This window comes from Podarcis melisellensis (genome assembly GCF_964234715.1).
Source record: "Podarcis melisellensis genome assembly, chromosome: 15".
NCBI lineage: Eukaryota > Metazoa > Chordata > Lepidosauria > Squamata > Lacertidae > Podarcis > Podarcis melisellensis.
Genome location: NC_138532.1, coordinates 10,631,351 through 10,658,936, shown reverse-complemented (window position 1 = coordinate 10,658,936; position 27,586 = coordinate 10,631,351). Strand labels below are relative to the sequence as shown.

General features: G+C 46.8%; 1 protein-coding gene across 1 annotated transcript; it reads left to right on the top strand.

Moving 5' to 3' along the window:
* The first annotated feature begins 557 nt into the window (after nt 1-557).
* On the top strand, nt 558-27,182 carry LOC309358128 (matrix metalloproteinase-17-like). Its single transcript, XM_081890963.1, has 11 exons — nt 558-749; nt 3,085-3,535; nt 5,985-6,117; nt 9,503-9,680; nt 10,646-10,929; nt 12,842-13,018; nt 18,366-18,456; nt 19,969-20,051; nt 22,612-22,764; nt 24,154-24,411; nt 26,356-27,182. Exons 2-11 carry the CDS (start codon nt 3,344-3,346, stop codon nt 26,652-26,654), a joined length of 1,848 nt encoding a protein of 615 aa, XP_081747089.1. The 5' UTR covers nt 558-749; nt 3,085-3,343; the 3' UTR covers nt 26,655-27,182.
* The last annotated feature ends 404 nt before the right edge of the window (nt 27,183-27,586 follow it).

The following is a 27,586-nucleotide window of genomic DNA, read 5'->3' as shown; positions in this document are numbered from 1 at the left end:
TTGGGATCTGCTTTCTCATCTGAGTTTCCAAATGAGTGGGGTGTGTTTTGGGAGGGAAGCTTCCTATTTCTCAAGGTTTGAGGATCGGCAAATGTGCGAGGGAGTAGCTTTTCCGAACAAAAATCACAACAAGATCACAGAGGATTCCCCCCCTTTTTTTTCTTTTAATGATTAACTGCATCCTTTCAGGATGCAGAGCTGGTGTTTTCTGATGCTTTCAAAATGTTCACCCCTCTCTCTGTGTGCGTTCATTTCCATTCACAAAATACTTGACCATTTAAATAAGCACAAGGAACAGAACATGAAAATAGCCCCTGACAATATTAATCTGAAATACGCTTCCTCTGAAATCTTCCAGCATCCCATCTCTAGGCTATTAAGGAAGCATAAAAAAAAAACCAACCCCGAAAGAGGGAGAGGGAGGGAGTCAGCAGCCAGAGGCAATAATAGTTAAGTGCAAGGGCAGGAGATGCTTGCAGCTGTTTATTAAGTTGTGCAAAGCAGATTACAGCCGCCGCCAGAGTCTCTGCAGAGCTAGCTGGGCTTGGCTTGGATGGAGTGGGATTGGATGGGCAGGGGTCTTAGCTGCTGAGATTTAGCCCCACGCTAGGAATGGGTGGTTTGAGCAGCCCTGTTCCAGAGAGCATCAGCCGGCAGATTCCCTCCACTGAAGGCAGAGCGGAATTGGAGCAAAGTTCTTCTTGGGGGACCAGTCAGAAGGAGGGGAGCGTGTTGGCACTTCTGAACACGTGAGTAAGAGCTCCCGTTTTAGGATCCTAAGATGGTAACCCCTATAAATCCCCAAGCGCTTCCAGTTGGAAGAGGCGAATTGGAAGCCGAGAAGACAGAAAGAGAGGAAAGCAAATCGTGTGGGAATGAGGGAAGGAGGCTGGGGAGCCTAAATGGCTGGTTTACTTCTTGGGAAATGATCACACACCCAATAGCAGGAGTGATGTTTCTGGTCAAGGTGGAGGGGAAACATCCCTCTCTAACAGACAGTTCCTTAAGAGTATTGGCAGGGTGTGTACCAACCTCTAATGAATGAGCCCCTGTGTATATTAAAAACAACAACTACTATATATGTAAAAGTCTCAATAGGTTTGCCTTTGCAACAAGCCTGTGAAATCAGTCATGTTGCTCTTTTGCAGATGGGAAACAGAGGCAGACAGGTAGCGACAGGGACTCCTCTTTAGATCTCCTAGATGCATGGTCCATGAATCTGTGCTGGAATTTCTGGCTTATGAACAGGGATGATTGTTTCAGAATGGCGATGACCCGCTGAAACAACACCAGGGACCTGTAATCCCAGAGAGGGAAAAACTGACTGGAAAAGGCCCCACCAGGGGTAACTAGAGTAGTGCTGTTCAGATGTCATTGCCCTATTCTAGCTCCCATTAACCCCACTCTGCACAGCCAGTGGTCAGAGATGATGGCAGCTGTGGTCCAACAATATCTTGAGGACTCCATGCTAGCTGCCCCAGCGCTCAGTCTCTGAAATCAGGGGTGCTTTGCCCACCCATTGCTAAAAGCTACAGGGCCAAACTAGGTCTCTTTGTGTGGCCTCTAGTTCTGTTTTCTTGTAGTTGGGGAGCAGAGATGGCAAGGGTTGGTAGGCTGGCAAACAGTTCTTTTACAGTTTCTGCCAAGGATCAATTCACCTGTTTTGGGGGGACTGGCATAGACTGTGCAGAGTTGGCCCTAACAATTCATTCACTCATGTTTGTGTAGTTGTGTGTGTACGACTCTGCGGACACAGTGTGGGCACTTTCAGACTTTCGCTTATTTGCCGTGGGATTCAATTACATCCTAGCAAATTCAAATTGCTCGGTTTTTTGATTGTGCAACAAATGTGCTTCGCATAAGACGGGACTTTTTAACACTTAAGAAAGGCGTTGGGGAAATGTGCAGGACTCTGTTGGAAACCACTTCCTTTGACGCAATCTCGTCTAACCTCCCCACAAACAAATCAGAGCAATTGCTCCCTGACTAATTAATGCCATCTAATCTCCCTGCAAACAAATCAGGATGAATGCTCAGTAAACAGGCTGCCTGGGAGCATGTGGGCACGCAGATAGGAAGGGGTTTCAGCTTCCCTGCCCACCACACCCTGAATCTCATGGCTCCAGGCTCAGTCTGTTTGCCTTGTCTCCGGTTTTCTCTTTGTCCATCTTTGCTGGTGCGACGGCAGCAACAGGCAGAACAGGACAAAAGCAAATCGCTCTCTCTTCATAGGGTCCTTGTTGACTGTGGACCTTCCCCAAACTCTAAAAACAAAACAAAATAAAACCAAAAGTGGAGGTTTATTGGTAGTTCTTTTTTACAACCTTAAAAAAAATTTTTTTGAAAGGAGCACATTGTTGCTTTGTAAAATAAGCTAGTTCTAACAACATTTAGTAGACATAGGAGAGTGTGAAAAGCACAAAGGATTTTGTTGTAGCCGAGTCCTGATATTTTATCATGTGTTGTTATTGGATGCTGTGAAAAGTCCCAGTGCTGCTGGATAATATGCTAAGAGCTGTGCTGGCACCTCTGACTAAAATTTCCTTGCAATTCAGCAGCTTTCTCTCTTGTAGTTTTCTTCCCTTATAAATCTCCCCTTTCTCTACATACTACCCAGTCCAAACCAAACTAAGCACTCTGCTCTCAAAACGCACAAGATCATTTTGATTTAAGGCTCATCCACAATTGCCCTGTACCTAAAAATCATAGGTCTGAGTGGTTTTCTGTTTGCCTCTTTGCTTCCCCTGGGGAAACCCACTCTGTAGCTACTGCTGAACCAGAGCAAATGTCAGTTTGCTCAGATTCAGAGGTAAGGAGCAGGTTTTTCCAGGGGAAAATGGTGGAAAAAATGGGAGTGTGGACAGGCCTTTTTTTACTTTGTATTCCACACTTCCTCACGCCACTAGTTGTGAAGATAAAGGTGAGAATCACGTATTTACTGCCCTGGGCTTCTTGGAGAAAGGATGGGGATGCAGGGATGAGTTTGGAAATGTTGATGTTAACTGCTAGAAAGAAGTACATCGCCTAGTCTGGTTTACTTGTTGAACGATTCCATAGGAAGACTCTGACCTCTCTCTGTTTCAGCCATTTCCACCATTGAGGCTCTGGCGTGGGAGGTGACTTTGCAGCTGGAGAAATGAATTTGTGCCCACGTCCCAACCTCAGGAACAAAACGGCAGCTTTCCTAGATCCCCAGCCTGGAATCGGAGGTGACGGCAAGGCCTTTCAAACAAAATCAGCAAGATTGGCTGGATTGTGAAGGCTGCTTTTGGAGCTGTTCATTTTAGACTTGGGAGAAGTCTGGGGGGGGGGGCTACTCAAAGCAGCGTGTTTTGTTAACTGGATGGAGACTTGGAAAGGGTATTTGCCCAAGAAACTTCCCATGAAGCAACGCTGCCAGCTGGAGTGCAGGCAGGAGACAAAACTGTTACCTTTCCCTGGGTTCTTGGTTCTGCTCCTGCTGCTGCTGCTTCTGGCTTTGCCATCCTTTGCCCATCCCGGGCCCACTCCCACCGATGAGAGCGGAGAGATTGTGGTAAGTTGTTCCTGGAGCATGGTACCCCAGATCCAATGTTCTCTGCCAGCTAGCGTGAATTTTAAGGTTGTGCAGCAACCCAAGAATCCAATGCAACATTTGCTCGAACGAAAATTTGTGCAACAGACTGAAAGCCGATTGATTACTGATTCCTTTTAAAACATGCACTCCCTGCTTTTCCAAGTAAACCCTCTCAAGGTAGGTGTTAGGTTGTGGGCGAACATATCAGACGACACAGCGATTCTTCAAACAGCTCTTGTTTATTCACAGGCCCAGAAGAGAACTGAACTAAAGGGTTCAGCCAACCTGCTTATATAGCGCTCCACTACAAAACAACAGTAACAACTTTCTGTAACTATCCAATCACTGAACGTCACTTTCACTTCCTTATTTGCATATGCGGACCTGAGTGAAAACTATCTACAGTATCCCCCTACTGGCCCAGAGTGAGAACTTCAGTACATAACAGTAGGGTTCCAATATTCCAATAGGGTTCCAAAATCCGCCCAGAGTGGCTGGGGAGGCCCAGCCAGATGGGCGGGGTATAAATAATAAATTATTATTATTATTATTATTATTATTATTATTATTATTATTATTATACATAACAGTAGGGTTCCAATATTCCGGAGCCCCCAAAACCGGACAAGTTTGGGGCACCTCCCTGCCACCCTGCAGCTCCCTTGCTTGCCCCCTCCCTGCCAATGACCCCTTCCTCCCTCTCGCCCGCCTGCTCGCCACCTCCTCCCCTCCCCTCTCTTTGGTCTCCTGCCCTCTGAAAGATGAGAGGTTGAGTGGCCCTGGGAAGACTGTACCAGGAAAGCCCTCTGGAGACTCCACTGGGCTTAGCATCGTCCACAGAGGGCTGTGGAAAGCCTGGTGATCACTGAAAATCCTACCGCCCGCCCCCCCATTAGAAAAAAATACAAAATTCAAAAATCCATTGGGAGGGGCATGCTGGCCACCCAAAAGAGGACATGTCCAGGAAAACCTGGATGTATGGTAGCCCTATCGCAAGGTGACTTACATAGTAGTTTATGACTCAAAATACATCAGTGTTTATATACACTGACACTGTATTTTATGACAAGATTATGATTTATTGAATTTATATACCGCCCTATACCCGGAGGTCTCAGGGCAGTTCACAGAAAAGATCAACATAAAAACCACAATATATATAATCAAAATAAAAACAACAACCCAATAACACCTGCTCCGTCCTCCCCCCAAAATTTAAAAGGCCATAGGATGTCAATCAGATCAACCAAAGGCCTGGTTAAAAAGGAACGTTTCTGTCTGGCTCCTAAAGGTGTATAAGGAAGGTGCCAGACGAACTTCCCTGGGGAGAACATTCCACAGGCGGAGAGCCACTGCAGAGAAGGCCCCGTTCTTGTGTTGCCGCCTTCCAGATCTCTCAAAAAGGACGAATTCTACAAAAAAACACACAACAAAAAACCAACAAACCAGCAGGGGCGGAGGAAAGTGGGGGTGGTGGGGGCATACCGCCCCGGGTGTCTTAGCTGAGGGGGGTGACATTCGGTGTGCAACTCTCAAGCCTACCCCGAGTCATCGGGGGATGGGGGGAGCTGCACCACTTTGCCGGCGGCACTCTCCCCTTCCCCCTTTGTTTTGACAGCTTGGGAGTCGCAGGCGGGCAGCGCGCTGAATTTCCGCCATCCGTGGCTCGCTCCACCCCCATGGGTGGCTTGCTCCGCCCCTGGCTACAGGGCACATGAGCCACTCTGTGCACCCAAGCGGCTATCCCACGCCTGGGAGGGCACCTTCCACGCCGCGCCCCCCCCTCGGGAGCACGCCCGCCCTGGGCAGTGCAGGCATATGCTCTGCTGCTGCAACCCAGGAGTAATAAAATACACATTCAGCAGATACTATGAAATTTATTTTCCACAAATCCAACTCTTATCAAAGGGCATCATAGCAAAATAGTTATCAATGGGCAAAACCACTTGAAACAGAGAAGTCTTCAAAGCCTTCCTAAAAGACTGGAATGTGGTACTTTCTGGGCTTCCCATAGGCATCTAGCTGGCCGCTTTGAGAATAGGATGCTCAATTTGACAGGCCTGTTTTTTGCCTGGTGTATTCTAGCCTTCTACAACTCCCATCAGCCTCGGCCTCCATGGCCAATGGGCAGGGATGATGGGAGTTGTTCAGATCATCTGGTTATATATTCTGCTAGTGAGTTTTTCCACGTGGGCACGTGCCATGTGCAATTTGCGAAGAGCTGTTTCAAGTGCCTGCTTTCGGAGTCTCGTGCCTTTTCATGCTTTGCATGACATGAGTATTGATTTCAGCTCCCGGCAAATGAATATGTGAAACAGACAAATAACACAAAGGGACAGGACTTTGGCTTAGAGGATTTGAGATCTTGGAAAGAAAGGTGAGGAAGCTACATTGACCAGAGTTCTTTACCTATTGTGTTTTCCCCTAGGAGTGGCTGACCCAGTATGGATACCTTCCTCCAGCGGATCCCGTAACAGGCCAGTTGCAGACTTGGGAAGCAGTAACCAGTGCAATCCGTGTAATGCAACGTTTTGCAGGCATCGCAGAGACTGGGATTCCAGGTACAGTTATATTTTTAAAAAGCAACTCTTAAGAATTCTAGTTCCTGCTATTTCTCACCAGCTATGTTGACGCGGGTGGTGCTGTGGGTTAAACCACAGAGCCTAGGACTTGCCGATGAGAAGGTCGGCAATTTGAATCCCTGCGATGGGGTGAGCTCCCATTGCTCGGTCCCTGCTCCTGCCAACCTAGCAGTTCAAAAGCACGTCAAAGTGCAAGTAGATAAATAGGTACGACTCTGGCAGGAAGGTAAACGGCGTTTCTGTGCACTGCTCTGGTTCGCCAGAAGCAACTTAGTCATGCTGGCCACATGACCTGGAAGCTGTACGCCGGCTCCCTCGGCCAATAAAGCGAGATGAGCGCCGCAACCCCAGAGTTGGCCAGGACTGGACCTAATGGTCAGGGGTCCCTTTACCTTTACTATGTTCACGCCAGACTTGTATTGAAGCACTAACCTTGTAGCTTGTAACTGCATGCTGGCCAGTATGTGAAGTTTCACCATTGCTCATTCAGTAGAGCATGAGACTCTTGGTTGTGAGTTTGAACCCCGCGTTGTGTAAAAGATTCCTGCATTGCACAGACTTGGACTGGCTCCTCCTTTGGCACTTATTTTATGGTCTTTCGGATGGGAGGTTAAGACCTCCCTCCCAGCCCAGCCATTTTAAATTCCTAATTTTAAAATCTAAAATCAGTTTTCGTTGTTTCCTGGAGTTGCTGTGAGATTTCGTTACCCTGCTTTTATTCTCTGCTTTATAGTTTGTTGTTGATCTATCTATCATGGGACACGGGTGGCTCTGTGAATTAAACCACAGAGCCTAGGACTTGCCGATCAGAAGGTCAGTGGTCCGAATCCCCACGAAGGGGTGAGCTCCCGTTGCTCGGTCCCTGCTCCTGCCAACCTAGCAGTTCGAAAGCACGTCAAAGTGCAAGTAGATAAATAGGTACCGCTCTGGCGGGAAGGTAAACAGCGTTTCCGTGCGCTGCTCTGCTTCGTCAGAAGCGGCTTAGTCCTGCTGGCCACATGACCTGGAAGCTGTACACCGGCTCCCTCGGCCAATAAAGCGAGATGAGCACCGCAACCCCAGAGTTGGCCAGGACTGGACCTAATGGTCAGGGGTCCCTTTATCTTTATCTATCGATCAATCAATCAATCAATCTCTCAACTGGGATAAGTCAATCAGTGGAGCATGAGACTTTTAATTCCAGGGTTGTGTGTTCAAGCCCCACAATGGACAAAAGATTTGAGCATTGCAGGGCGTTGGACTTGATGACCCTTGTGGTCCCTTCCAACTCTATAATTCTATTTGATCATTCTAATCTATTATATAGATAAATAGTTGCCCAGAAAACTTTGCTGTTGTTTGTAAACAAACAGATAGATAATGAACAGCTCTAAAGCTGGATTCCAAAAATCTCCAGTTGTATCCCATATAAGTGAGCTCTGCAGATGTAATCCCTTGAATCTGGAATTGATCCAAGTACAGATAAGACCAGGATTTATGCTCAGAAAGGCTAGACTAAAGTAGAATTCCAGGGGGTGGGGTGGGGGTGTCAGAATATGCACCCCCCAAAAAACAAAACCTCTAATCTTCTAAGGCAAGCGTAAATGTGATTCCTGGCCCACCAACTTTTGGGACTACAGCTTCCATCTTCCCTGACCATTGGCCTTCTGTCTGGGGCTGGTGGGAATTGTAGTCACAAACCATGCTGCCTAACCCTGTTTGAATAAAACTACACCTAGTTTTCCACTGTTACTCCAAGTCTGCAAGATACTCTTGAGGCCAAGTTGAACTGATGAGTTTCAGAGGGCTTTCAGAGATGACCCGAATCTTAAATATCATGGCATCCAAATCCAGACTTGTGGTCTGTTTCCCTCCAAACAAACCATGGCTGGAACGCAAGTTTTGTTCTTGGCTTATTGCTTGTGGCTTGTTTGGAGGAAACAAGCCCAGATTTGTATACCAGAACACACCAGACTCTGGGAGTAAAATGAGCTGTGTTTGAGCACACTATATGAGCACACCCGTAATTTGCCTTAAACCACAGTTAACGTTTTAATTATGGTTCAATGTTTGCATGCAAGTCAACACTGTGCCTGGGTTGTGCCACTTCAGATTTTACATGGGCGTGCACACAACAAATACTCCTCCGTCCCAAAATGTAACTGTGAGCATTCGCCTGCAGACGGATGTGGTAAGTCTCAGGCACTGATTCCCTATCTTGGTAAAAACTAGGCTCAGGTAGGCAACATGGAGACCTCTTGATGAGTGCATTCCCAATGGCCCCATACATATGCATGATGGGAACTGTAGTCTATTAACATCTGGATGGCACCATATTGGTGACCCCTAAACTTGAGGGATGCAAGATTCTGGACTAGGAACATAGGAAGCTTCTACTGAGTCAGTGTGCTGGGCCCGGGGGTAACCCGTGAAACGCGGTCCAGGACTGGAACAGAATCCGAAGGTTCCGCTAGGAGTCAGTCCAACAGAGCCAAGGCAGGACACGAGGCAGGAAACCAGGCAAGGACAAGTACAGGATCTCAGGCAGGATCTGGCATACATATAGCAATGTTGCTCCCGCAACCTGGGGCGTGGTCCGACAGCCTTTTATCTTTGTTGGGGTAGCGGCCGGTCCTGATCCCCCGGCGACTCACCTCCCTCTTTCACCTGAAGGCGAGCACTCCTCCTGCAAGTACTCAGGTGTCTCCTTCTCTCAGACCTTAGTCTCTGCAGCTCGGGATACATTGGTGGGTTACTAGACCCAGGGGCCGCCTCAGCCTCCCTTGACCCAACCGGTAGTGGAGCAGCTGTAAGTGATGGCCCAGCTGAAGGCAACGAGGTAATCCCCGCATCTGGAGCCAGGGCAGGCTCAGGCCCCTGACTCGGCCCAGCTGGTGTTTGTTGCAACCTGTGCAGACTGGAACTCTTCAGGACCAGGCCCCAGACTTGGTTCAGATGATGCTTGAGGCAAAGGATCCGGTGCAGACTGAGTCCCTTCTGGTTCTGAGTCCAAGCCTGAGTCCTAGGCCATCACAGTCAGACTGTTGGTCCATCTAACTCAATATTGTCTACACTGACCGACAGCAACTATCCAGGATTCCAGACAGGAGTCTCTCCTATCCCTGCCTGGAGATTGACCTTGGACCTTCTACATGCACTGCAGATGTCCTACACTCTGAGCTACATTTCTATCAGCGCCGGATTTAGGGTGGCATGGGTGATTCCTCCACACAGGGCACCAAGCCCAGGGGGCACAAAACAACAGCAACCATCTATATTTATATTGGTACCTACTCAAAGTTTGCGTGTGTGTGTGTGTTGTCCTCGTTCATGGCACCATATTACAGAGCCCTCCCCTTTTTTTATTTCCCTTGAACTCAAACAGATGATGCCACGTTGGCTCTGATCCGAATGCCCCGCTGTTCGCTTCCTGATGTTATCAGCACCTTCCCAGAAAAGCTTCCTCTGCGGAAGAGCAGGAGCAGGAAAAGGAGGAAGAGAAGGAAGAGTCGGAGCAAGCGGAGCGCAGGCTCGGTTTGGACGAAGCGGAACATTTCCTGGAGGTAGGTATCGGCATTGTTGTTGCCAATGTATTGATTTGCTCCATTTCCCACTAGTAATTGTTGTTGTACTGTGTCTCCCATCAGCCCTGGCAGAGGCTGATAGAAACCCAGCAATATCTGGAAGGCTTCAAGGTCCCCGTCCTTGTTTCAGTATGCCTGAAAGATGAAGCAAGCTGGTGGTGCATGACAAACGTGAAAACAAAGAAAGGGTTTCTGTATGCTGGATAGTCTACCCATTGGGCTGAACTGAGGAGGAATGGTGGTTCTCCTGAACCTTCCTGAGAACAGGAGGACAGTATAGATTTAGAACAGTGGTTTGCAGAAGGGCATATTGTAGTTCAGAAGCTGGGAAATGTTGGAAGAGGAACAGCAGGAAGAAGAAGCACCAGGGGAGAGACAGCTGACAGACTCAGTGTCTTTGGAAAGTATTCCTGACCCCCTTCTCCCAAGACCTGGTGGGCATTGAGGGTAGTGGGAGGGATCTGACTCCCCAAAGCCTGACACTATCAGTTCTCTACATGGGCCTTCACTTGTAACTAGCCTTTATTGGCAGACGTTAAAACAGTAAAATCATACAAAGTCATCCAAATTCATTAATAATCCAAACACATACAATATATCAAAGACTAAATAGCAACCATTGAATAAATCAGGCAACTTTAGCTTTAGCTTTAAAGATCTCAGCTAAGTACTCCAAAACAATCTTGGTAGTTTTGGAAGTATCATCCCTCAACAAATATTGGATTACAGACTCCTTGCAAATCAGTTTTTTTGAGCTGTGAGGGGGTCACGAGGAGATCTCTGTGATGGGCCTTCACCAATGGGTCTTCACCAATGGGCCTTCCCTTAGACGAGTTTTTAATTTGATCCAAGAAGGGTCTCCTCACCTTCCATTCTGTGTCTGGTCCAGGCCAAATAGACGAGGGATCGGGTTGCTTCCCATCTGTACATTGTCTCCAACACAGAGTGAAGACCTACCCACGGGAAGCCCGCCTCAGCCGAGAGACCATGCGTGTATTGATGTATTACGCCTTGAAGGTATGGAGTGAAGCTACACCCTTGAACTTCCACGAGGTGGGCAGCCACACGGCTGACGTCTCTGTGGAGTTCCTCCGCCTGGACCACCGCGACGGCTACCCTTTTGACGGGCCGGGTGGAATGGTCGCTCATGCCTTCTTTCCTGGAGACCCTCAGCGGGCTGGCAACGTCCACTTTGATGGCGACGAGGAATGGACGTTCCGTTCACCAGGTGACTTGGCTTTCTTTGCTTGGTGGGTTGGGGATGGAAGAGTCAAGGTGCATTTTACCATAAAGAGAAGGGAAACACTGACAGTGGAGGCAGGGCTGCTGCCACAACTAGAAGTGGGATTTGTCTTCCCAATTTCCTTTTGGGATATTTAGTCACTATCCACTTGATGGTTGAGGCTTACAAAGCGCTTTGCCCTGGGCTTTGCAAGCACCGACCATCAGTGGACATCATCGTAACGTCATGAGATGGGCCTTCTCTGCAGTGGCTCCCCGTCTGTGGAATGCTCTCCCCAGGGAAGTTCGCCTGGCGCCTTCATTATACACCTTTAGGCACCAGGCAAAAACGTTCATCTTTAACCAGGGCCTTGGTTGATCTTACTGACATCCAACACCCTTTTAGAATGTGGCCCTAGAGCTGGCGAAATAGTCATCCACTTAGAATCACTTAAACTGCCTGGCTATTTAATTTGGTGCTGAAGTGATAGCAGAGTTTGGTGTCTGTTGCATTGGGAAGGTTGATGAAGGCTTCCTTGCACCATTTGCTCTGTAGACACCTTTTCAGCAGTTCATCTGCTCTTGACTGTTTTGCACCTGTCTGGGACCCTTCAGGTCTTCCACTGGTGCTTGTGAGGACTCTGAGCCCCTTCCCCACCACCCTCTTAGTGGTGACGGTTACCTTTTCCTTCCTTGAAATCACAGAGAGCTTCCTCTTTCAGCCCTATGCACTTTTCAAGGCTCAGATTCCTTCTAGCACAGGGGAAGTTAGACTCTATGTGCATGCTTTCTCTCCTTCTGTTTTTCAGGGGTAGGGAGCAGAGGTTCTGGGGTTAGGGAGCTCTGGGGTTAGGGAGCAGAGAAGTAGCCACATGGTTTGGTGCCTATTGCACTCATTCAAAAATCTAAACGTGCCAACGGATCTGAAAAAGTTGTTGACCCCAGCCATTGTTAGATTGGTACTGAATGGACATGTATGCCTTGTGCAAGCGATTGGGCTAAATGGACTCCTTCCTTCCTTCCTTCCTTCCTTCCTTCCTTCCTTCCTTCCTTCCTTCCTTCCTTTCCAGTTTCCATTTTTTTTATTTATGCTTTTCAAGTTTATACATTTCACCAATTTTATACATTTCACTAATTTTACAATCGTTGTGACATTTCAAAACTTGACTTCCTTCCCCCTCTTTCTGCAGTTCCTCAAATTTATTTTTAATATCTTCTGCATATCCAAATTAACTTAATTTACTCATTTATTTATCTTCTTTAAATATATACTCTTAGAAACCTGCAGGGTAATACAGTGGTACCTCAGGTTAAGTACTTAATTAGTTCCGGAGGTCCGTACTTAACCTGAAACTGTTCTTAACCTGAAGCACCACTTTAGCTAATGGGGCCTCCTGCTGCCGCAGCGCCGCCAAAGCACAATTTCTGTTCTCATACTGAAGCAAAGTTCTTAACCTGAAGCACTATTTCTGGTTAGCAGAGTCTGTAACCTGAAGCGTATGTAACCTGAAGCATATGTAACCTAAGGTACCTCTGTACAATAATCCTGCCAATGTCCTTATCTGTTTACAGTTTGTTTGTAAATAGTCAAGAAACCATTTCCATTCTTTTATAAAAAGTTTGTTATCTTGATTTCTTATTCTTCCAGTAAGTTTTGCCATTTCTGCATATTCCATAAGTTTTTGTATCCATTCTTCCTTTGCTGGGACTCCTGCTTCTTTCCATATTACGGCAAGTAACATTCTTGCCGCTGTAGTTACATACATGAATAAGTTTCTATACATTTTAGGTAGTTCTGTCCCTATAATTCCCCAAAGAATGGTTTTTTTTTTGGTTTTTTACAAAGGTTATTCTGTGGTTGGTTTCCCCTGGCAATGTGTTTGTGATTCTCCCAATAAGTCACACTCTTCTTTTGGCAGATGACTTTGGCACCGACCTTTTTGCTGTGGCAGTTCACGAGTTTGGCCATAGCCTCGGGCTGGCACATTCACCCTCCAAGCATTCGATCATGCGCCCCTACTACCAGGGACCAGTGGGAGACCCACTGCAATACCAGCTGCAAGCGGATGACCGGACTGAGATACAGAAGCTTTACGGTATGTGCAGTGGGTGGATTGCTGACCAGCATGGACCTACTCTAGGGAGGACTTCATCTAAGTCTCTCTAGATCATTGGGACCTACTGAGAGGTCTCTGGGTGATTTGTAGTAGATCGGCAAGGATTCCTGACTCCCGGTTGCTGAGCATTTTGTGACAAAGGCCACATTTGCACCACACATCTAAAAAGCTACGATGCTGCTTTAACAGCCGTAGCTTCTCCCAAGGAATCCTGGGAACTGTAGTTTGTTAAGGAGAGTTGTTAGGAAACCCCTGTTCCCCCCACAGAGCTGCAATTCCCAAAGTAGATTAACAATCAATCTCTGGGAATTGTGTAGGCGAGGGTCTCCTAACATCTCTGTAATGATAACTAGTATACAAAGGTATAGTTAATTTTCACGATCTTTACCTTTAACTAGATAACAAGCTTACCCAAATTGATCAAAACAGATGTCTTCATTTGCCTGTCCTAGATAGGGTTGTCATATTTTTTAAAAAGTAAAAAAAACTAGGACACCCTGAAAGTTTTTTTACTTTGTTTTTTAAAAAAACTCGAAGGTTGTTCAGCTTTTTAAAGACAAATCCCAAGGTTGTTTACAAAAACGCCCCAAAACCGTGAGGCATCATGCCTGTGCTGGGTTAAAGCTTGGATAAAATTAGAAGAGGTAGAAGTGTTAGACTTGGAAGGCCATGACAATCGATTCGGGTGGCACGCTTATCTGTGGCATGGGAAGAAGAAAGTACATAAAGATTTTGGGAATCACATTTTTAGGGGCCCTCTGATGGAAGTGTGGGAAAGGTATAAAGATGTCTTAGAACCTAAAACACCACAATGGCTGTCACCACTAGAAGTCATGTCGGTTAAAAAGAGCGATAAGAGAACCAAATGGGCAACCTATGAACAACTATTAACGAAGGAGGAAGGGAAGTGGAAATTGAGGCCGTATGACCAGGTTAAGTCCCATGTGTTTGATTGGCTGCATTACCATCAGATACACGGAATGTTCAGGAAAGATGTAAAAGAGAAAGGATATGCGGATAAGAATTCTAAATTCCAAACCGAGATTTTGGAGAACAATACAAAAATTTTGTCCAAAATGTACAAAATATTACTGGAATGGAATCTAGTGGATGAGGAAGTTAAGGCAGTAATGACACATTGGGCCAGAGATCTGGGTCGTAATATTTATTTTGAAGAGTGGGAGAAACTCTGGAACCAACATATCAAATTTACGGCCTGTGTACTATTAAAGGAGAACTTAATGAAAATGTTTTATCGCTGGTATTTAACCCCTGTAAAATTAGCTAAAATGTACGGATCCGATAACAAATGCTGGAAGTGCAGAGAAAAGGAGGGGACTTTCTACCACATGTGGTGGGAATGCCAAAAGGTTAAAGGGTTTTGGGAAAGCATTTACAATGAAATGAAGAAAATGCTAAAATATACTTTTGGTAAAAGACCGGAGGCGTTCCTGCTGGGTCTGGTAGGTAGGGAGATTAAGAAGAAAGATTACAAGCTGTTTCAATATGCAACAACGGCAGCAAGGGTCCTAATAGCGAAAAACTGGAAATCAGAGGCTATACCGACACGGGAGGAATGGCGATCAAAACTTCTAGATTATGTGGAATTGGACAGGTTGACAGGAAAAATTAGATACATCAAAGATCAGAGGTTTATCAAAGATTGGGAAAGTTTTACAAGATATCTGGAAAGTCTAACAGAGGATCAGATAACTCTGGTGGGTTTTAAAGATGCTCTGTAAAAGATAAAGGGTAATGTTCAAAGGAAATGCATAAATGAGATAGTTTAATGGCATTACAAACAAAGGAATGCAGAAATAATGTTTATTATGAACAAGGACGATTTGTGGTAAGACTGAAGGAAGTCACCATTTCAAAGATAATGTAAAGAAATGTAATAATTTGCTCTTTACTTTGATTTTGTAAACAATAAAGATTATGCATGAAAAAAAAAAAAAAACAAAACCGTGATTTTTCAGTTTACTTGCCAAAGATCCAAGACAAACCATCGCCCTTGTCCTGGAGAATGAGGCTGGATCTAGACACATTAAAGAAGCATTTCAGTTAAAAGCGTTGTAAACTTTGTAGGAGAAATTGAGTTAGCAAAAACGGACCTCCACAGCGCCATCTGGTGTCACAGTGTTAGAATGCATAAACAGAGCACATAAAGTGTTTTTTCTTTGCCATTGTAGCTGAGTCCTGACTTCTTCTTCTTCATCCCTTACTGCCAGCACTGAAGCAAATCACCCCACTCCTGCTTGCAGAGGCAGACAGAGGCAGAAGCTATAGATCCATTCCAGCCTTTTTATTCTGCCTGCATCTCTCTCATGTCTGCTTCCTTCCTCCTGCCTTCATCTCTCCCCCACTGCTGCTTCCCTGCAGGTCACGACCACTGATGGGGGTGGGTTGCCCTTTGGCAATCTCTCCTCCTTGCCATGACCCCTGGCTTTTTGAAACATTACGGTGTGTCTGGGTACCCCCAGCACTCACCAGTGCTTGTCTATGTACACCGCTTAGAGACTGTTAGAATTCCTGCTCCGTGATTGCAGTCATGGGATTGTTGTCTTTCACATGACGGTATATGTTTTGACTCCACAGAGTGGGAAGTGACGGAGACAGGATGTTTGTGTTACTGTGTTCCATGAAGTGGGACAATTGTCCTTTGTTCTATCTCTTTACTGTCTGATGCTAGAGAGAGATGGAGCCATGTTTAAGTGCTCCGTGTGTGTTTATATGTAAATAAAGTAGATTAGCCAAAATGCTGAGTTGCTGAGGTCTGTTACGCAAATTCTGCGGATCCCTAAGTGTGCAGATGTCTGTTGGCATCGGTCGCTGTGATGTTCAGGCAAAAGAAAGCTTTTGAAGCTCCAAAACGATCAACCAGGAGGGAGGGAACATGCCAGTCGGGCATGTGTCTCTGCAGGGGTCCTACTTGAGTGTAGGACAAGCTCCTGACAGAGACTTCAGTAACTGAGCAGTATATTTACCTAAAATAAATACGGTACATCTTGGGGTTCTGGGAAGAAACAAAACAGATCTCACTGGACTGAAGCCTGTCCTCCCCTTCTCTAGATAACATATTGTAGCGGGTCAAATAGGCCTCTTAAAGAGGATTAGGGCCAAAGAGTGTTAATCTTGCGCATCTCTGATCCGTCAAACTGTATGCCCGTATTTGCTCCAGCTGGGCAAATTCCTAACAGAGCCGCACTTAGATTAATAGACTTACCGTTTTTTCCTAAGATCCATGGAAAGGCCTGTTAGGATTGCCCAGTCTGTCCTTCTATAGTCAGAGAATCCTGACAGCTCCTTCAGTGAGTTGCAGAAAAACATGTGCAGGCTGGGAAAAACTAGTTCCGAATCTGGTTTGGAAAATGAAATCCTTGGGCTTTTGCAAAAACGTCTTTAGGGATGTGAAAAAGCAGAGCCGTGCTTGTATTCCAGAGTCAACTTCTCGCACTCTGGCAGATGAAATGGGATATTTTTACTTTGGCTGTATCTTCTTCTTCTTTGGCGATCACTCGTAGCCGAGTAAGATTGTCTTCCATAAACACGGCCTTAACAGTGAGTCCTTAAATGATTGTGGAGGCCAATTCTGGATTCACACGTCCTTCCACAGAGGGGACATAGGTTTCCAGGTGGGAGTTTATCACAGTGAGAGTTTGCCAAGTGTGCCTTCCTCTTAGCATGTTTCTCCCTTTCGTCTTGAGTTTGAGCATCTTCAAAACCCATGACAGCTGTTCTCCCATTGGAGCACTCCCAGGCCAGTGTTTCCCAGTTGTCAGTGTTTATACTACATTTTTAAAAATTTGCCTTGAGAGAGTCTTTAAACCTCTTTTGTTGTCCACTAGCATTACACTTTCCATTTTTTTATTTAATAAATAATTTTTTATTAATTTTTACACATGTTTTCCAGCATAACATCCTTTTAAACATGATTTTGAATTTTTTGGCTATTACAGAATGGGGCTGTGTACCAGCAGATAATATGTGCTTTGGGTGTGCCTGGTAAAAGCATCTCTGAAACCACCCTGTGATAAATTCGTAACTGTTAACGCTGCAACCAGCCTTATATTCCCAAACAAAACAAAGCGGTCCCTCACATTTTGAGATGCAGACTGAAAGCAGTCTGAGTTCGGACAATAAATAAGCAAATCACGAGCCATAGCCGATGATGGGCAGTGCTAGAATAGGTGATATTTAAAGCTCCGCAGGACTGCAGAATTCAACCTTCGCCAACCCCTCTAAAGCAGGCTTTCTCACACTCAGCCCTCCAAATGTTTTTGGCCTACAACTCCCATGATCCCTAACTAGCAGGACCAGTGTCAGGGATGATGGGAATTGTAGTCTCAACACATCTGGAGGGCCCAGTTTGAGGAAGTCTGCTCTAAAGGTTTCTGAATGTTTTCCAGTGCTGGGCTGGCTGATGGGACTTGTTGTCCAGAACATCTGGAGGGTGCTAGATCACATGATATTAGGCCAAGGGCCTGCATGCAGCTCAGGATGTGGGCTACCCACTCCAGATACCCTGCATTCCAGTTTGGTGTAGCGGTAAGCTTGGCCATGAAGTTCGCTGGGTGTCCTTGGGCCAGCCGCCAACACTCAGCCCAAACTACCTCATAGGGTTGTTGTGAAGATCATATGGAGCTGGGGGGGGGGCAATGCATGGCACTCTGACCCCCTTGGAGTAAAGGTGGGATAGAAGATGCCATAATAAATAAATAAAATAAAATAATTTATTATTTATACCCCGCCCATCTGGCTGGGCTTCCTCAGCCACTCTGGGCAGCTTCCAACAAAATATTAAAACAGAGTAATGCATCAAACATTAAAAGCTTCCCTAGACTTCAGATGTTTTCTAAATGTCTGGTAGTTGTTTTTCTCTTTGACATCTAGTGGGAGGGCGTTCCACAGGGAGGGCGCCACTACCGAGAAGGCCCTCTGCCTGGTTCCCTGTAACTTGGCTTCTCATAGTGAGGGAACCGCCAGAAGGCCCTCGGTGCTGGACCTCAGTGTCCTGGCAGAATGATGGGGGTGGAGACGCTCCTTCAGATATACTGGACTGAGGCCACTTAGGGCTTTAAAGGTCAGCACCAACACTTTGAATTGTGTTGGGAAATAAATAAGCAAGCAAGCAAGCAAGCAAGCAAATTGTGTATTTATGTTTGCACATTCATGTTATCTTTCTCTCTTTCTCTCTTTCTCTCTTTCTCTCTTTCTCTCTTTCTCTCTTTCTCTCTTTCTCTCTTTCTCTCTTTCTCTCTTTCTCTCTTTCTCTCTTTCTCTCTTTCTCTCTTTCTCTCTTTCTCTCTTTCTCTCTTTCTTTCAGGAAGTCGAGTTCTTCATTCTACAGAGAAGCCAGAGGTAACCTCGCTGCTCCCAGATCTTCTCTCCTTGCCGCACGACTTCCCTGCCCTCAGGTTAGAAAGACCGCTTTCTACCATATACCGTATTTTTCGCCCCATAAGGTGCACCTGACCATAAGGTGCACCTACTTTTTTGGGAGGGGTAATTCCCAAAAAAATAAAATACCCCCCAAATACCTGTTTTGGGGGCTTGGGGTGGGGGATGCTCGGGCTTCCCCCCCCGCCCCCAGCCCCAGCCCCCAAAACCGGTTGGGTCCCGGAGCTTGCGGGGCTGGGGGAGGGGGGAGCCCCAGCTTCCCCTGCCCCCAGCCCCCAAAACAGGTTGGGGGTAAGCGGCGTTGCTGTGCGCAGCTTTGCCACTTCTCCCGGAGCTTGCGGGGCTGGCGGGGAAAGCCTGTACTGTAAATGATTCCATTTTTGATAGTGCTTTGGAAATCGAACTTCTGAGGCGGCTTCTGTATTGAGTTTTTCGTGTTAATTTTTCCGTTTTGAGGCTTCCATATTGAGTTTTTGGTTTTCGAATGTTTCGGAACTCAAATGGTCTTCCGGAATGGATTACATTAGAAAACCGAGGTTCCATTGTACACACACACACACACACACACACCAATCCTTTGTACAAAAGTTAAACTCACATTTGTTGCTCTGCCCACTAGGTTTGCTGTGTGAAATGTCGGACTGCTGTCTGTTGAGCACATGGCATATAAAAATAAAAATAGGCATTGCAATGTTTTTCATTGGGTAAGCATCTTGCCGTTTCTTGTGTTAACAGAGAATTCTGCATCCTAAATCTTCCTCCTGTCTGAGGGTTTTATGCAGCTCAAAATCATACCCAATCCAACATTAACAAAAGCGGACCCAGGCTTTTTACTTGTTTTGTTTAGAAAATCACCTTAATAGTATATTCTGCAGCTTTCCCCAGTGGAATAATCCTTGTTTCCTATGGTGCTGTGTATGGGCAACTTCCTAGGCTCCTCTCAGTAGACCGGGAGTCTGGGAAGATGATCAACTGGGCACCTTTCAAATTCTGGCTTTGTCCATATGTGCCATTGCAGCTTTATGCCTTTTGCACATGCCCCTGTGTTGACCCCATGGTCACTGCTAACCTTGCTGTAAACAGGCATGGCAGAGTCATCAGTACATCTGGCCTGTGAGAGGCTGCAAATCTATCCTCTTCCCTTCAAAACTGCTGTATTGATTCACTGACCGACTCACTTGGGTAGATCAGCATTCCTTTCATAGCTCTGTGGTTTGGAAGATCAAGATGTTGCTGCATCCCTTTTTATTGCCCCAAATTCTTTCTTGGCCTAGATTTATTTATTTTTAAGTGTACAGGGTGAAATAGCTTCCTCCATGTGGGGGTCACTTTATCTCAGCCTAAACTCACTTGCGGGGTTATTGTGAGCATAAAACAGGGAAGAACAATGTATACCCCTTGAGGTCCTATTGCCCACTGGAGGGATGTGAACATGAATGCAGAAGGAGAGGCCAACTTTTCCTCCTTGAAGATAAATTTAGAAACACTGCACTGAGAAGTCACATCGCTGCCCCACTTCTTCATTTCAGGTCTGGGAAGGAATTCCCCGATCGCTGCGCCGCCAACATTGACGCTGTCACTCAGATCAGAGGTGAAACGTTCTTTTTCAAAGGTCTGTGGCATTTTCTGTGACCTTGTTCTGTGAAGTCATTTCTTTTAGCAGTACCTGAGTGGTATCAGAACATGCAGAAGAAGAAGAAGAAAACCCCATAACCTGGCAATGTTAGGGCCGGCTGGAAAGAATCCTGTCTGAAATCCTCGAGAGCCAACCACAGTCAGCAAACTCTGGAGCAGCCAATGTGATGTTGCTGGACTCTGGTTCCAACAGCCCCAATGAGTATGGCCTATATAAAGGTAAAGGGACCCCTGACCATTAGGTCCAGTCGTGGCCGACTCTGGGGTTGCGGCGCTCATCTCGCTTTATTGACCGAGGGAGCTGGCGTACAGGTCATGTGGCCAGCATGACTAAGCCACTTCTGGTGAACAAGAGCAGTGCACGGAAATGCCGTTTACCTTCCCGCCAGAGCGGTACCTATTTATCTACTTGCACTTTGAGGTGCTTTCGAACTGCTAGGTTGGCAAGACCAGGGACCAAGCAACGGGAGCTCACCCCGTCGCGGGGATTCGAACTGTCAACCTGCTGATCGGCAAGTCCTAGGCTCTGTGCTTTAACCCACAGCGCCACCCGTGTCTCTATGGCCTATATAGCCAGGGATAATTGGAGCTGCAGCCCACCCACAGGGGTCCAATCCATTGTCCTGTAACCAGATTCCAAAATAGTGTCTAGTCCAAAGCGATGCAAGTTGGGGCAAATTTTTTTAGAAAAATCCAGCAGGACCTGCAGCCAAACTAAGCTCATTGTAGCTCACACGCAACACCTTGCCCCCGTGATTGAGCCCCCCCCATGGCGTGCTGATGTCACTTGTGCACATCACAAGGGATGTGGGTGGTGCTGTGGTCTAAACCATTTAGCCTCTTGGGCTTGCCGATCAGAAGGTTGGCGGTTCAAATCCCCACGACAGAGTGAGCTCCCGTTGCTCTGTCCTAGCTCCTACCAAGCTAGCAATTTGAAAGCACACCAGTGCAAGTAGATAAATAGGTACCACTGTGGCGGGAAGGTAAATGGCGTTTCTGTGTGCTCTGGCTTCCGTCATGGTGCCTCGTTGTGTCAGAAGCGGTTTAGTCATGCTGGCCAATGACCCAGAATAACTGTCTGTGAACAAACACCGGCTCCCTTGGCCTGAAAGTGAGATGAGCACCGCAACTCCATAGTCACCTTTGACTGGACTTAACTGTCCAGGGGTCCTTTATATTTACCTTACCTACTTGTGCACACTGTGGGGCAGGCATGCTCCTGTGTTGCACGGATGCTCCGTAGCTTGCGCGCATGACGTGAGCATGCCCCATGCCGTGTGTGCACAGCCGCCGTGGAACTTTGAGGATGCCTGGCCCCTTCATTGAATTTTAATTTGTGGGTGGGGTCTGCCCCATCTCTTACTTGGCATGCCTGTTGCAACCTCTGTGAACTCGTGACCAATAGCTCTACAACAGGCCTTGCAAACGGGCCCTTCTATCTCTACGATTCTATGATATGGAGGGCATATTTTATGGCTACCCCAGAGATAGGCGGAACTAACCTAAATGGACCAATGTTCTGACTCTGTATGCAAGGCACATTCCAATGCTCCTGATATTTATGAAAAGCATGGATGTGTCATGCCTTTCCTTGCCCTGGGCACATCAAATCATTGAGCTGGAACAAGAGACTCTGCTCCCAATAAGGATGTGTATGTCATGTAATTCTACTCAATATGATCCAGAGCAGAACTCCAACATATAGTTAGCAGAGTAAAAACTTAAGCATGTTGCATGACCAGAGACAGTTGTATTTCATCCAGCAGAGCTTTACTGGAGGCAAATGAACATAATGGTCACAAATTCAATACATTCAGGATTAGCACTGTCCACTAGAAGTCCAGTTGCAGCAGACTTGACTTAAACTTAAATAACTTATAATAAGACTAAAACTTAACGCTAAGCATACGATATGCAGAACACCACACCAGAAAGGAAAAGAGGTAGAAAGAGAAAAGTGAAAACCAGGTTCCTTCTGGCCTTACTATTATAGTCAGCATGACTTAGACCAGCCTTTCTCAACCTGTGGGTCCCCAGATGTTGTTGGACTACAACTCCCATCACCCCTAGCTAGCAAGGCCAGAGCTCAGGGGTGATGGGAGTTGTACTCCAACAATATCTGGGGACCCACAGGTTGAGAACCGCTGACTTAGACAGAAGAGATAACAGAACCAGTTTAAGCCAGCGGTACTCAGCTTCTCAGAAGGAATAACCCAAACATCACGAACCTTCTCCTTGTTTCTTCCACACACAGAAGCTTCCAGAACCCTCTTGAATTAATTAGAACAGGAAAGATCTCTACACATCAGATCAATACTTTCTGCACTAAGAAATGCAAACTGACGGTGTGAAATCCTAGCTGCTCTCTCGCAATCTGTAGCAGTTAGAATGGTGTGTGTTTATGATAGAGTGCTTGGAATAGCGGTAGGTCAGCTCACAACATTCTGTCATGTTGCAGAGTGACCAAGAGATATCAAGCTGCTTCTCCTAGCTGGGATGTGACGTTGTATTTTTCCTACCCACCCCCCATATGGCAGGTCAGTACTTCTGGCGCCTGACTCAAGGTCGTCACCTCACTTCTCTGCGCCCAGCCTTGATTACCGGCTTCTGGCGAGGCCTCCCTTCCACGCTCCGCAAAGTAGACGCCGTTTATGAGAGACACATAGATCACCGCATCCTCTTCTTCAGCGGTAAGGGGGTGGGTGTTCCTGTGTGCGAGGCAACTGTGCTGGCTTGCATAAGAAAGTCCAAACAAGGTCCATCTAGAGCAGGGACATCCATCTCCCAATAGACTGCGATCTACTCACAATGTAAAAAAACTGGCAGTGATTTTAGGAAGCCAAAGTTGTGGAGATTTGGTTTTTTTTCCTTTTCTGCTTTTCTGTAAGGAAATTGCTGAGGGGCCGGAGATCAACCAGGATCTACCAGGAACACCCCGCGATCTACCAGTAGATCGCAATTTACCTGTTGGACATGCCTGTCCTAGAGCAAGTAATTCTTTGAAGGAGAACTACCTGAACATGATTGGCAGATGGTATTTGACTCCGAGTAGGCTTGCTAAGATTTACATGACAGAATCAGATAAGTGTAGGAAGTGTAAAGAGGTGGAGGGAACATTCCTTCATATGTGGTGGACGTGTAAAAGGGTAAAAGTATTGGGAAATGATTTATAATGAATTGAGAAAAATGTTTAAAAGTATTTTCCCCAAAAAAACCCAGAGTCCTTTCTGCTGGGGATAACTCAGACTGAAATCCCCAGGTGTCAGAAAAGATTATTTATGTATGCAAAAACTGCGGCCCGTGTTTTGTTATCCCCAAAATGGAAAATGAGCAAGGTCCCAACCAAAGAAGATTGGCAAATTAAGTTGACAGAATATGCACAACTTGCAAACTTAACATATAGAGTAAGAGACCAAGAAGAACATACATTTAGAGAAGATTGGAAAAGGTTTATTGCATATGTGGGGGGAAATTGTGTACAGCTGAAAACACTGGTAGCGTTAAGATAAATTTAACGGTGTAAATAAGTTTTGAACGATGCAATAATGGAAAACCAATTGGTATAGTTTTTGTAAAATGTGCAGGGATATGAGATATGTAAAATGATCAATGGAAAGAGAAGAAGGGAAGTCATTAATATCTTAAGATGTAAAATATTTATCTGAAATGGTAAAACAGAAAATTTAATAAAAATCATAAAAAACTAGGTCCATCTCACATCCTGTTTCCAACTGATGAGAGCTGGATTTACTGTAATAAAATTGTTAGTTTTTTGAGGCACTACAACTTGTTGTGTTTGCTGGGACATTCAAAATTTTTTTATTTATGTATTCCCTTTACATCCCATGCTTTCGTCAAGCAGCTCAAGGGGCTGCATGTGGTTCTCCCTTTCTCCATCCTCACAACAACCCTGTGAGGTAGGTTAGGTTGAAAGAGACGGACTGGCCCAAACTCACACCATGAGCTTCATGGCTGGGTAGGGATTTGAGGTCTTGTCCCCTAGGTCCCGGACCAAAACACTAGCCACTACACAACACTGCCTTGCTATTGATGCCCTCTCTTTCTCTTCCCTGCTCAAGGACCTCTGTACTGGGTATTTAAGGACAACGGTGTGGAAGAGGGCTACCCCCGCCCTGTCACAGACTTTGGGCTGCCCCAGGGGGGCATAGATGGTGCTTTCTCGTGGCCTGTTGACAGGAAAACCTATTTCTTCAAGGGAGATCTGCACTGGTGCTATGATGAAGCCACAGCGCACATGGAAGAAGGATTCCCCGTCCACAGAGAACCCTGGGAGCACTTCCCCTCCTCTGTAGATGCTGTGCTGAGTGAGAACGATGGTGAGCTTGTACTTAATTTATATATATACCGTACTTTTCCGTGTATAAGACTGGTTTTTTTCTTTTAAAATGATGCTAAAAAGTGGGGTGGCCGTCTTATACATGGACAGTGCACAGTGTGGGTGTTTGATTGCTTGCTGCCATGGCTGTCAGCGGCTATTGGGCGTGTTATTGGTTGCTACGTCAATGGCTGGTGTGGCTTGGCTGACGCTGCGGCAGTTCAGCGGGAGATTGGCAGCTTTTGCTGGCGATGGGACAGACGAGAGGCGGATTTTGCAACGCATGCGGGGGAGCAATTTTCAGCAATCCTCCCCAAAAGAAGCTCAACAACTCTGTGCCATCTCCCCCCATTTCCTTAAATTTGAGTCTCCCAAAATAGGGGGTGTCTTATACATGGGGAAATACGGTAATTTTTATTAATATTTCAGTTTTACAATTTAGAATACTCATTTAAACATCCTTAAAATATCAATGACTTCCCTTCTTCTCTTTCCATGGTTCATTCTGCACATCACAAATCCCTGCATATTTTACATAAACTAAACCAGTATTCCATTATTACATCCACCAAAGTTTATTCACACTGTTGAATTTATCTTAATGCTCCCAACATTTTCAGGCGTGCACAAATTCCTCCCATATATTCAATAAACATTTTCCAATCTTCTCTAAATGTATGCTCTTCTTGTTTTCTTATTCTATATGTTAAGTCTGCAAGCTGCGCATATTCTGTCAGCTTAAGTTGTCATTCTTCTTTAGTTGGGACCTCACCTGGTTTCCATTTTGGGGCTAACCAAACACGGGCCACAGCAGTGGCATACATAAATAACCTTTTTTTGACACCTGGAAATTTCAGTCTGAATTATCCCCAACAGAAAGGACTCTGGGTAGTTGTTTTTTTGAAAGTACTAGCTTGTACTTAATTCTTCTCTGCATTTGACTGGAGTTGCCTGCAGCCCTGTCTAAAGGTAAAGGTAAAGGTACCCCTGCCCGTACGGGCCAGTCTTGACAGACTCTGGGGTTGTGCGCCCATCTCACTTAAGAGGCCAGGGGCCAGCGCTGTCCGGAGACACTTCCGGGTCACGTGGCCAGCGTGACATCGCTGCTCTGGCGAGCCAGAGCTGCACACGGAAACGCCGTTTACCTTCCCGCCAGTAAGCGGTCCCTATTTATCTACTTGCACCCGGGGGTGCTTTCGAACTGCTAGGTTGGCAGGCGCTGGGACCGAGCAACGGGAGCGCACCCCGCCGCGGGGATTCGAACCGCCGACCTTTCAATCGGCAAGCCCTAGGCGCTGAGGCTTTTACCCACAGCGCCACCCACGTCCCTGCAGCCCTGTCTAGTGGCTCTCAAATGGCGGAAACACGTTCCGATAATAATGCAATAGCATTGCCAAAGCAGCGCAGAACAACTAAGGAAGTGGAATGATCAATCCGCTGCTAATGCATTATTATCGCCTCAATGACATGTTGCAGAATAAAAGGTAAAGGTAAAGGGACCCCTGACCATTAGGTCCAGTCGTGGCCGACTCTGGGGTTGCGGTGCTCATTTCGCTTTATTGGCTGAAGGAGCCGGCGTACAGCTTCCGGGTCATGTGGCCAGCATGACTAAGCCATTTCTGGCAAACCAGAGCAGCGCACGGAAACGCTGTTTGCCTTCCCGCCGGAGCGGTACCTATTTATGTACTTGCACTTTGATGTGCTTTTGAACTGCTAGGTTGGCAGGAGCAGGGACCGAACAGTGGGAGCTCACCCCGTCGTGGGGATTCAAACCGCCAACCTTATGATTGGCAAGTCCTAGGCTCTGTGGTTTAACCCACAGCACCACCCGTGTTGCAGAATACAACCCACAAAAAATAGAAACCCTGTCTGGCGGGACCCTTTGTCCTGTCCTCTTAAATATCCCGCTTATTTGTTGCTGATGCCCCTTTTTGTCTTGCTGCAGGAACACTGTATGCCTTTAAGGGCAGGGAGTACTGGAAGTTTGAGCCACACAACCTCAAGCCCCAGACTGGCTACCCTCGATCCATAGCTAAGGACTGGCTGGATTGCACAGGAGAACTGTACCCTGCCCGGAGCCTGCCCACCAGCCCTGCATCAGGAGCCGAACACCGGCCGGATTTGCGGGGCCCGCAGCTCGAGGTGGAACGATGTGTGTGCTTTTGCTCTGCCTTTCGTGCGATGTCGTGGGGCTTGCTCAGCTGCCTGCTAGTGGCTCTCCTGGCACTGCAAGGATTTGCCTAGGAAGGACACAGAACCTCACCTGGCAATCACTTTGCTCCACAAGGATCCTCGGCAGCACCGACCCCAATTGCCACGTTGCACGTCCGTGGGAGGGAAGGAAAAGACTAGGAAGAAAGAGGGGAAAGGGAGAGACATCCTCAGCGAAGCATGATGCGGGGAAGTAACTTGGATGCAAGGATGAGATTGCAGTCCTTCAGTGATAGGGGCAGCGGCTCTGCCTATAGTTTAAAGGAAATTCTTCCAACGGGAATCCTTTGTTGCAAATGCAACAGGAAAGGGGACACAGTGCAAAAGGTTTTTCGGGATCTGGGAGCATCCTATGTGGAATGCCTGCAGTGTTGACATCTGTCTGTCTCAAGAGACAGCGGAGTGCGCTTCCAGGGTGAAGTCAAACCACTATGTTAGCAGCACTGAAGTCAGGGCACAAGTCAGGGCAGTATGTATGGAGGTCCTGGGCTGTCCCAGGCGAGAAGGCCCCACCCCAGCCTAGCTGCTGTGGTCCAGAGGAAAGCAGAGCAATATGTTGGGCACCAGGAGTTGCCTGCTGTGGTCCAGAGGAAAGCAGAGCAATATGTTGGCTGCAGGAGTTGCCGAAAGGAGGCATGCGAGACGCCATGCAGCCGTCTTTGGGACTTCACTCTGTATTTTTGTAGGGTTTACTCTTGAGCCTTTTTTTTCCTCCCAAAGATGTCCCCCCAGTGGCGTAGTGTGGGGGGTGCAGGGGGGAGCCAGTCACACCGGGCGCAACATCTGGGGGGGCACGCTCGCACTCGCAGCTCTCTGCCCCCTGCTAAAATCCACAGGTTAGGGGGCGCAAATTACTTGCCTTGCCCCGGGTGCTGACAACCCACGCTACGCCACTGTGTCCCCCAAGGCAGTGGAGTTTTAGGACCAGAGTTCTCCTAGATGGGCTACCTTCCCAGGTTGACAAG

What these genes read in the sequence shown, in the direction of transcription:
- LOC309358128 (XM_081890963.1), top strand. Translation starts at nt 3,344, where the DNA reads ATGGAGACTTGGAAAGGGTATTTGCCCAAGAAACTTCCCATGAAGCAA. An exon ending in CGCAGAGACTGGGATTCCAG is followed by an intron (nt 6,118 to 9,502) that starts GTACAGTTATAT and finishes GAACTCAAACAG; the next exon opens with ATGATGCCACGTTGGCTCTG. An exon ending in AAGCGGAACATTTCCTGGAG is followed by an intron (nt 9,681 to 10,645) that starts GTAGGTATCGGC and finishes TCTCCAACACAG; the next exon opens with AGTGAAGACCTACCCACGGG.